The sequence below is a fragment of the Bombyx mandarina genome, chromosome 02, assembly GCF_030267445.1.
Source record: "Bombyx mandarina strain Sakado chromosome 02, ASM3026744v2".
NCBI lineage: Eukaryota > Metazoa > Arthropoda > Insecta > Lepidoptera > Bombycidae > Bombyx > Bombyx mandarina.
Genome location: NC_143209.1, coordinates 4,025,247 through 4,036,242, shown reverse-complemented (window position 1 = coordinate 4,036,242; position 10,996 = coordinate 4,025,247). Strand labels below are relative to the sequence as shown.

The 10,996-nt window shown below is 38.3% G+C and overlaps 1 protein-coding gene across 1 annotated transcript; it reads right to left on the bottom strand.

Annotated features, from left to right (window-relative positions):
- Window positions 1-239: 239 nt before the first annotated feature.
- Window positions 240-10,746, bottom strand: LOC114242000 (uncharacterized). Its single transcript, XM_089735558.1, has 9 exons — window positions 10,603-10,746; window positions 8,844-8,973; window positions 7,477-7,593; window positions 6,324-6,459; window positions 5,463-5,548; window positions 3,538-3,753; window positions 2,533-2,740; window positions 1,631-1,716; window positions 240-683 (listed from the first exon to the last, which is right to left on the bottom strand). The coding sequence occupies exons 1-9, from the start codon at window positions 10,684-10,686 to the stop codon at window positions 490-492; spliced, it is 1,257 nt and encodes a 418-aa protein (XP_089591684.1). The 5' UTR covers window positions 10,687-10,746; the 3' UTR covers window positions 240-489.
- Between the last annotated feature and the right edge of the window lie 250 nt (window positions 10,747-10,996).

The following is a 10,996-nucleotide window of genomic DNA, read 5'->3' as shown; positions in this document are numbered from 1 at the left end:
TAACTATTATGAGACTATAACTCATATCTCAAGGTGGGTGGCGGCATTTACGTTGTAAATGTCTATGTGCTCCGGTAACCACTTACCAGGTGGGCCGTGAGCTGGTTCACTTATCTAAGCTATAAAAAAATTAACTAGTTGATAGAAAATAATTGATAATAATTATAAAGCCCCAAAAACTTTTTTAATTCCAAATTGTTGATTCCAAATTACAAATGTAAGATAAATAAAAACACCAATTTTGATCAAGTAATTATATTTATAAAAGTATTGTTATTTCAATTAATTTAAGACGGTATTTGTTTGTGTAAACATTACGAAATAAATTCAGAATAGCGTCCTGATCAAGGTTTCCATTTGACTTCATTATACCAAAAAACTATGTTTATTAACAAAAAACTTACAGACTGTACAACTGAACAATTATTTTTACAAAAAAAAGCAATGTCGTTACAAATATTTTTTCTTCTTCATTTTCAAATTTAATAGCTAACAATCTCGCCAGTTTGCCGTGAAGCAGGGAAGTCTAGTCACATCACTCGAATCCGTTCCTACTTGTCTACCATCGGTATCAACACAACGGCACATCCCTCGCCGGCATTGTATGCGACGGAAATTACCGTTCTTACAACAGACTGGTTTTTCAAGAGCATCTGCCATTACGAGTGATGTTTGTGCACAATCTGAAACATTTCAAACATGTACATTGTACAAATATGAAGAAGTATCGATATCAATCATAGATATTATTCATTTAATATTCAGTGTATTATCTATGGTTAGCATTCTAAATGACAATACGTCAAACTTGAGAATGTCTTGAGGACATTTTGGAGGGAACGCGAGGAGCGAAGTTGTGTAATTTGTTTTATTTTGTTCATTAAGTGTTTCTTCAGCTTTAAATGTGTAATAACTTCTCGGGTTCTTACAAAATGCCTACTGAAAAAACTTAGTAAATCACCAGCATTTTACTTGATCTATACAGTCATTTCATTTAATTTCATACTTTTTTTTTGCCTGCCTAAGCTGATCGCCTTGAGAGGCTATTTCAACGGAACCTTAACTAGTAGGTGAGCTCACGGGGCTCAAACCTGACGACGTTGCTAACACGAACCCTAGCAAGGGCCGTGCTTCGCAGAATCTACCACCGGATCGGAAACGCGACCCACTGAGAAGATCCGGCGAGAAACTCAGTGGGCTGTGTCTGAGGGTTGATTTACTCGTCGAGGCCTTCGTTGCAAGCGACGGGTTCGATGAGAACGATGACCGGTGCTTGAGGTACCTAAAAGCACCGTTAGTGGATCGGGAGGATCCGAAATGACGTGTTTGGGGCGACGTCGACTGCTTTCCATTCTTTCCGCAGGATCGGGAATGATTACATCCCAATTTATTAAAGTCTTAAATTAATCGATCATTATCTCGTTTCGCTTTATTTCATTTTTCTTATTATAATAGAATGCTAGAAGAAAATATAAGACAGCAGGACATAAAATCTTTACAAAATATATATATCGAGATTCTGGGAATTATACCACATAAAACCTTGATAGTTCCCACAGAAAAAAATGCTACTAAGATTTGCGATTCACCAATAGGTGGTTCAGCATTTTGTTTTATGAATTCTACTTACTACAATTCATGGCTTCGTATTCTGGCGTATCTGGTTTTGCTTCATAATCTTTTATCTGAACGCCTCTTTGATCGGCACATATTTTCCTGTAAATAGGAAATATACACATACCATTTAGCTTCCGAAATATAAAATCACCCTTGAAATCTTTTCACAAACACTTCCGCAAGTTCTCTCCCGATTTCAAGATCTCTCAAGCTTCTAACTTTACTTGTGCAACGCAATTCAACAAAACCAATAAAATCTACTAATGTCTAAAGAGTGATTATTCACAAGATCGTCTGTGCGAACGAAGTTTCTGAAGTAAGAATACTTACCTGTCGCCAACTAGTCAATTCTGTTTTACAGAGTTTTCACCCACTCCGCAGGCAAAATTACAAATTTAATTAAAACAAAAATCTAGTAATAACTACTTTTACGATTTAATTTCGCTTTTCCTATTGTCCTTATAAAAGCTATATAAACGAACATAAAAATCCCAAGGATTTCGGAGTTTCGTCTTCCATATCGAGCCTCATTTCTTATTTCTACCTCATTTCTAAAGAAAAGTTTACGATAAATGTAAGGAAGTATCGATATAGATCATAGATATTATTCACTTAGTATGCAGTGTATCTATGGTTAGTATTTTAAAAGACAGTAGGACTTTTTGGCGGGAGCGCGAGGAGTGAAGTTGTGTGATTTGTTTTATTTTGTCTATTTAGTGTTTCCTCAGGTTTAAATGTGTAATAACGGTGGCTTATTAGCTGTTTAGTATCTGTGAAAGTGCACAAATATGGGAAAATGAAACAAAGCCGCATTTCTAAAGAAAACAAAAAACATAATATAATACCAGTAGAGCGTAAATAAAATAGACCTTGAAACTGCATTTTAATTATACGGTTTTAATTTATGATACTCACATTCCATCACTGTTCTCGAGGACAGTACCGTAGGTTCCGTCAGGCTTGCACTCTGGGAAGCTGTTGAAGTAATCCACAATGAACCCTTCTTCTATGCTCTGCAAGAACATGTCTATCTTCTCCGTAACGTCTTTGAGACAAGGCGTCGTATACTGGTAGGGCGGTTCGCCTCTACTGAATTCGGGGAAGAAATCCAGACGAGGATTGTCTGTAGTTCAAAAAGATACACTGATTTATTATACGTTCGCATCCCCGTTTGGGATTCTCGAGCTCCAAATGGATCTCATTGGATTTTAATCCATTGCATTTCAGATTTTTAAAAATCATTGTGTTAACAGTTAATGATAAATTTTGAAGTGCATACATTTTTTATTGCCTATTAGGGTAGACGAGCTCACAGCCCACCTGATATTAAGTGGTTACCGGAGCCCATAGACATCTACACCGTAAACGCCGCCACCCACCTTGAAATATGAGTTCTATAGTTACAACGGCTGTCCCACCCTTCAAACTGAAATGCAGTACTGCTGCACGGCAGAAATAGGCAGGGTGGTGGTACTTACTCGTGCGGACTCACAAGAGGTCCTACCACCAGTAAAATCAGTAGTATCCAGTAGTATCATAAAATACCGTGAGCCCCCGTGAAGTCGTAATTTCCGTGGGCCCTGTTAGAAACTTAATAGCTTGGTAATTAGCAAAGTTGAGTTTGAGATAGGCGCAAAGAGCTGAATTTCCTTTCTTCCTTTCTTTTTTTTTTACTAATCGTGGACCTTAACAGTGCCTGAATCATACTCAACACGCTGCCTACTGCTGAATACCTCATACCACAGGGCTCAAGAAACACCGTGGAGGGTAGTTCTTTGCAAACCCGGATTTTACATGACAGAAAAAATCTCTGGAAACGCACTGCGAATGCCGTATACAGACTTTCACAAATCTCCACACTACCGACTCGGGATGTATGTTAAAATGCCTTCCCTAATCCACAATAGTGCGCATACTCACAGCATTCCAACTCTGTGATCGGCTCCTCGTCGAGGTCAATTTCTTTTCCCTCTCCTTCCTCAATGATGCCCGTTACGGTATCGACACAATAGCAAATATTGCCGATACACTGGATCGGATGGAAGTTACCGTCAGCCGTGCACCTAGGAGTCAGGACCGGCAGCCTAACCCCTGTCTGAATGGATTTCTTGATCTTCCAACTTAAACGGGAGCATCCTGTTGAGAAAAATAAAAAAAATCCAAGGCTATGAACGAGTAATACAAGGAACAAGTAACATATTATTACCGTATTTGGTTGCGCGTGGGAGTAGTAATAGGATGCGTAGTGAATTATTGGGATGGCGCCACCTTTGGAGTTTGTCAACTACTAATTACCGCGACTATCCAAAGCGTGGTTCTACCCGATCGATAACGCTTTTTTTTTATTGCTTAGATGGTTGGACGAGCTCACAGCCCACCTGGTGTTAAGTGGTTACTGGAGCCCATAGACATCTACAACGTAAATGCCGCCACCCACCTTGTGATATAAAGTTCTAAGATCTCAGTATAGTTACAACGGCTGCCCTAAACTTCAAGCCGAAATGCATTACTGCTTCACGGCAGAAATAGGCAGGGCGGTGGTACCTACCCGCGCGGACTCACAAGAAGTCCTACCACCAGTAAAAAGCTTAGCTTTATTTAGCTTAGCTACATAAGATCATTTAGTACTGTGATGGTATAAAGACTGACAAGGCTAATTAATTTCACGTAAGAACCTGGTGGAAAGCAAACGCCGAGTTAAATAGCTATAGAAAACGTTAAGGGGACGATCTTCTTATATGCGGGTAATATTGCTCACTACGGTACACGACAATACATGCTGTACATCGACCGTTACAAAGAAACAATCCGGTAATTTCGGCTTCTTAGAGCGTTATCTATGTCGTACAAAAACTAACATACCGCCCGAAAACTATTAGGCCGGTTACAGTGCTCCACCGACCGTCTGTGCGTACGTTCCGTCCTGACGGTACGCATTAACCGATCGTCAGTTTGCTTCACTGACCAACGATCTGATCGGATTGGTATAGTCGGTACGCAAAACGGAAGCGTTTGCAAATAGTTTAATTGCTGCTTATTATTTTCGAAAACGTTTAAGGAACGTTCAAGTTTTTTTAATTATTTCAGAATGACGATCAAGTTTTGATGAATTATCAGCATATACTTCTTGCCAGGCCTTTAACTTGCCATCACGATCTTTATATAACACGTGGCCTTTGTCCCAGAGCGGTTCACGAAGACGAACTTCGGTAATTAGGCGCTCGGTGTCGATATATTTGGCCACGTTCAATACGAAATCGCTTTTTTTGATGATGATACCCACATCCGTACCGTCGGTCCACCGATCGGTGCAGCACAGAACGCGTTCATTTGTTTCCATAGCGCATCGGTCGACTGACGGCACGCATGCGGACGCGCTAGACCGACGGTCCTCGTACGCAATGCGTAGCAATATGCGCGTGCGTACGGTCAGTCCAGCACTGTAATGATTTATGAATTTTCATATAAACGACAAGCGCGACTGACGTACGCACAGGCGGTCGGTGGAGCACTGACTGTAACCGGCCTTACCCTTGAACAACGACCGACAAACGTCAAATGGATAGTGTGCGACAGAGATAGCGCTCTACGAAGCCGAAATGAACCGATCGTCTCTTTCTAAAGCTCGATGTGAATGTTTGTCGAATGTTTTCCGTCGAAGCTTGTACGTACCTAAAAGCCCTTAATATTGTCGTTACGACGTATGAGATTTTAGCGGGATTGCTTCTATCATGGGAGACATGAAATCTCTGTAATACTGGTCCAAGGGAGAATTCACGGCAACTTATAAACGGCTCTACTATGAGATTACCCATCCGTGATTATAACTTAATAATAAAACTAACCACAGTGCATATTCCGTTCTGTTGATGAACCTAGATTCAGGACTTCGCCGAAAATCCTCTCACCTTCTTCTGATTGACAAAAACATCTGTAATAAATAAATCAAATGAAACATGATAAATCTGGGTGATGTACTTTTTAAATTGAAACAGGTCTTAGATCGTTTGTAGGGTAGTTGTTAGCAAATTTCACCCCTCCCGGCTGAGCCTTTGCTCGCCCACCTGTCCTGGTGAAACTGGAAAGGCCTCCGGGCCACCAGTAATCCCTCAATCATAAAAAAAGTAGTTTTAGTTAAACTCCTCCTCAACTCAAAAGCTCCAAGATGCCCACCACGAGGTCAAGGATCGCAGCAGATGGAAAGCAGTCGTACGGGAGAGATTGATGCATCGAGGGAGTGACGACCCTCAGTAATGAGGAGAATGACGCAAGAAGGAGTTAAACTTAATAAATAGTTTTAGTTAACGTTTTGAAGTCACTATTCTAACTATATGAGACGAATGCCTGGGAAAGCAGGTTCGTCGCAGGTGACATTGTATACTTAATAACTTAATAAGTAATTTCAAATATTTTCTTGTTAAGTACTAGTGGCAACCAATATTGCCGGAAGGCATCAAAATTCCTAGCTTATGAGTAAGGAAAATTCATTCATAAGCCTATGTCACAAAATATGATTCACAGAAACAGCTGAAAAAAATTGTAATATTAAGAAAACGTTCAAGTTCCGCAACAGTTTATCTGGTATCATTAAAAGGAAACTCTGTTAAAATACTCAAATATTCAAACCCATTTAAATTATCAAGTTTTCTAATTCTTTCGTCATGCACAAAAGTCGTTTTAAATGTCAAAACAGAGGAAATACCTACGTGTGCGCTGGTATGCAATAAAACGAGGCAAACTTTCCTTTGCCATCGCAGTGTGGTCTGTGCTCTAACGCTCCTACTTGACCGGACCTCAAACGAGCATCGAAATTGTCTTGAGCCGTGTGACAATCTGACGTCACTGAAAAGTGGAATAAACATAATAAGAATTCTGACCAGATCAAATCAAATCAAATCAAAAAAGTTTTATTCAACATAAATGAAAGTACATACTTATTGAACGTCAAAAGAACTAGCGCCAATTCACAAGAATTAGCCTCCGTCCTGAGAAGAATTGGCAAGAAACTCAGCGGGCATGACTTTTTTTTTTTTAAATATTAGATTTTTTTTTATTTTTTTAAATATAGGTTTTTTTAAATATTCATTTTTACAATAAGTAATTATAACATAACAATTATTACAATATTGAAATGCCCGGAGCGAGCAACTCATCACACTCACAGATCAGTTAAAGAAGGTATTTGCGCGCCAAAGCAAGCTCCCGTTGCCTAATGGCCAAGAAAAAGCTATGAAGAGAACGGCACGTCGAGTGCCATACACGAAATATCTTCCGATAAAATGAATAGCTACTTTATGTTACGACTTATCTGAATACATTTACGTTACATTTACAGATTTATTTTATTTCAAATTACTTTTTCAGGGTTTCAACAAAGTACAGCTCAGATTCAAGATTTAATTCTTCCATCATAGCAGTGTTCTTAAAGTAATTAAACATAATATATCTTTTGTTCAAATCAAATACTAGTTTGAATTGATATTTACTCTTCGACTAAAACTCTCCACCAAAATACCAATTAAAAATCAATATAATTATTATGACTTCAAGTGGACGCTAAGAAACTTCCCGATCACAATTCACATCTTCACTTTTTTGAAGCCACGTCGCCTATGGCACGCTTTTACAGCCGTTTCAACTATTCGATAGAAACATTATCGAATGTTCTAATCTCTAGACTCGACCCGTATATTTCGAAAACATTAAAACACTCTCGATACGACTGGAACATTCGAGAATGTTCTAGAGCGTTCGAGAGACTTTCTCCTTCTTTCGATATCCTTTTTTGCTATCTGACGACAGATGGCGTTACTCGGCATAACAATAGCTTTTCGCATAGTTTGCACGTAATTTACATACTTCTCCGGCAATAGCTGTGCCCATCGGTGTCATCTCGAACGCAGGTGAGGCCATCGCCGCAGCGGCCCACATTAGCACCGGTACCAGGTCCACCGGCACTGCAATGGTCTCCCTCTTCTACATGCCAACAATATACAACAAAATAAAAGGAGAGCGTTATCAATGTAAACGAAGTCAATTAAATGTATTAATAAGGATAATTAAAAAAACAAAATGTGTGCAATTCACACGTGGTAGAAGTGAAACCTTCCAAAATTAAAATACAATTATCCTAAGCGTCTTAAATATATGTAAAATTTTGTCATTAGTAAATAATTGTAAGGTAGCGCCCTCTGCGAATTGATATTTTAATTTCACGTATAATCCTAAATTAAAATTCACTACAAGAGTTTTCATACACACGTTAGTATTAAAAAATCTCACAGATGGCGCTGTATTAAATAGCATGTATATTTCTGTCTCATTCTTTGCTGGCTTCATCCTACACATTTTTGTATTTGTGTCTCTTACCTGTCGTTTTTTCCGTTGCATCCGGTTTGAAATCACAACGATTCTAAAGAAGTTTTCACTGCAGAACTATTGGTCAGATCTTGATACTTGGGACCACATGAGAAGCACAAACTAGTTTATATGTAAATAAAAAGAATCTTTTTTTTCCTATCTACGCTGGGTGCTCAGTGCGAGCTTTTTTAACATTCTCGGTAGCGTAAAAGTTAGCTCATATTTCTATGGAATGGGATCGTTTGCGTACGTTTGGCGTTAGGGGCGCTGTTCCAACTGCATACTAAATTGGCTTAACTTTTACGCCATCGAGAACGTTAAGAAACTCGCACTAAGCACACTGATAGCCTTAAGAGGCTGTTTCAGCTTCTCCTTGACGTGTAGGTGAACTCACGGGGCGCTAACTGGGAGTGTTGCTAACACTGGCCTTAGCAAGAGCAGTGCTTCGCAGAATCTACCACCGGATCGGCAACGCGACCCTCTGAGAAGATCTGGTGAGACACTCAGTGGGCTGTGTCTATGTGTCACTCGTCGAGCCCTACGTAGCAAGCGACGGGTTCGACGAGGACGGTGACTGGTGCTTGTGGTACCTAAAAGCACCGTTAATGGATCAGGAGGATCCGTAATGACGTGTTTAGGGCGATGACGACTATTTACCATTCGGTCTACAGGATCGGGTATGAAAAAGAATCATCAAAATCAGTTCACTTAGAACAAAGTGATGAAGGTTGCCACATAAAAAAAAAATCAAATTGAATCCACCGTTTTTTTTTAAATTTGGATTATAAAATATTAGATTAGCAATATATTGATTTAGTTATGGCGACGATAGCAGTATATTCGGAGAAGTTTCACGTGAAACTAACCAATAAACGTTAGGCAATAAGGGCAACAGTTGCAGAGCGTCGGCGATGGTAACCAGAGACCGCTGTGAGTGGCGTTGTTCACAGCACAGTGTATAGGGGGCTCAGGGCAACCGTGCTCTCGGATGTGTTTCTGCAAAATTTAACACTTTCTTATGGAGGGTAGAGGTAAGGAGTACCCTGCTGAATAGGGGACAATACTGGATTGAAGTGAAGTGTGAGGTTTTTTTTTTATTGCCTTTGTAGGCAGACGAGCGTACGGCCCACCTGATGGTAAGTGGTTACCGTCGCCCATGGACTTCAGCAATACCAGGAGCAGAGCCAAGCCGCTGCCTACCATTTAATGTTTTTAACCATGTTTTTTAAATCTTTCCGCTTGCTACTATGGGGCTACCTTAATAAGCTCCTTTTCATCGGACACTTTCTAATATACGGAAATGGTGCTCCTTACATCTATCCTCCATCCACATTATTTGTAGATCACGGGAAGACGGCTAAGAGCAACTTTGACAGTTATCAATTTGATGACAGTTGATCATCTTTTTTAAGGGATTTTATGACCCGGTACTAAGGTCAAGTCTTATTTAAATTTTAATGATACGTAACATTTTTATATGAAAATGATATTATGAAAATATAATGAAAACGAAATGAAATGAAATGAGATGAGATGAAGTATAATCTCAGTAAAATGGTAGTCATTTACTGAGACTTTTTCAGTGGACTTTTTGGAAGAGCCCGAGAAGTTACGTTCAGTGGCTTTGTTTCATTTTCCCACATTTGTGCACTTTCACAGATACTAAGCAGTTAATAAGCCACTGTTATTACACATTTAAACCTGAAGAAACACTAATTAGACAAAATAAAACAAATCACACAACTTCACTCCTCGCGTTCCCGCCAAAAAGTCTGTGTTTTGTAATACAGATAATAACAAAAAAGATGTAAAAGGAGCCACATGAGGTCTACTGAGTCTTTTTGGAGTACATAATATATAGGTTGTTTTCTCTCTTCTATTGAAACTGCTTCCCAGCTAAAACAGAAAGGATGGCGGCAAATATCATCGCGACTCACAATATACTTTGTTCTAGAAAGTTTACGCGGTTTATTTAGGTTGACAGAGGTATTTGTCCGTATTCCTGAGTACAGGTACCTAACGAATTCTAATAGTTTATCTACGTGCTGGTCACCCTACGTATTTTAAATTGAATGAATTGTAACTCTCTCCTTATTAAGATTTCAATTTTTTTAATAAACTTTTTGTGATATCATTCTTAAATTTATCATAATACCTAGTTTAAATTAGCTGTAAGTTTCTCTTGCAAAATTTGTATGCCAACAGGCAGAATGTAGTGGGATTGAATATATTTTATAATAAGACCATACTTGTACCTGCATTCTATACAAATAAATGAATTATTATTATTATTATTATAATCTTATTAGTACGAAATCATAGATTATAATACTTAATATTACTCAATATTTAAATTAGACATGAAACAAAATAATATTATCTGATTCCGAACATTTCAACAACAGAAAATTAATTTTCTGTTTAATCAAAAGGTTCGATCGGGTATTGTCAACCATTTAAAATGCTAAAATTAAATGAGACTAAAATGTTTTCAATCTCGAACCTAGATAGCAATCAGTGATTCAATAAAATCCCCACAATACTAAACCTAACCACATCGTATTATATATCTATATAAAAAGATTGCAGGTTCCGGAGTAACGTAACCTTTGCATTACTACTCACTTCACAAAATCCTAATTCGCACAAAATTTTTGACTCGACTAACTTCAAACAAAACAAAAACAAATATAACCTAAAATACGCCATATTTTTATCAACACTTGAATTACACTGATTGCTATTTTAATCAATTACCATTTAGTGATTATTGATAAGGATAAATCATATTTAGATTATCATAATTGTGAAGTTTCAAGGAAATATGACGTTTTATTGATACAATAAAGCGTGGACGAACACACAATCAATGTTGTTCGGTAACTAAAGATTCCACAGAGCGAATATCGTCATAGAATTAATTTACCATGTGAAAGTGTCAATTGCATTAAAATAACTTTTATTTTCCTACTCTTTTTTTTTATTTCTTAGATGAGAGGACGAGCTCACAGCCCACCTG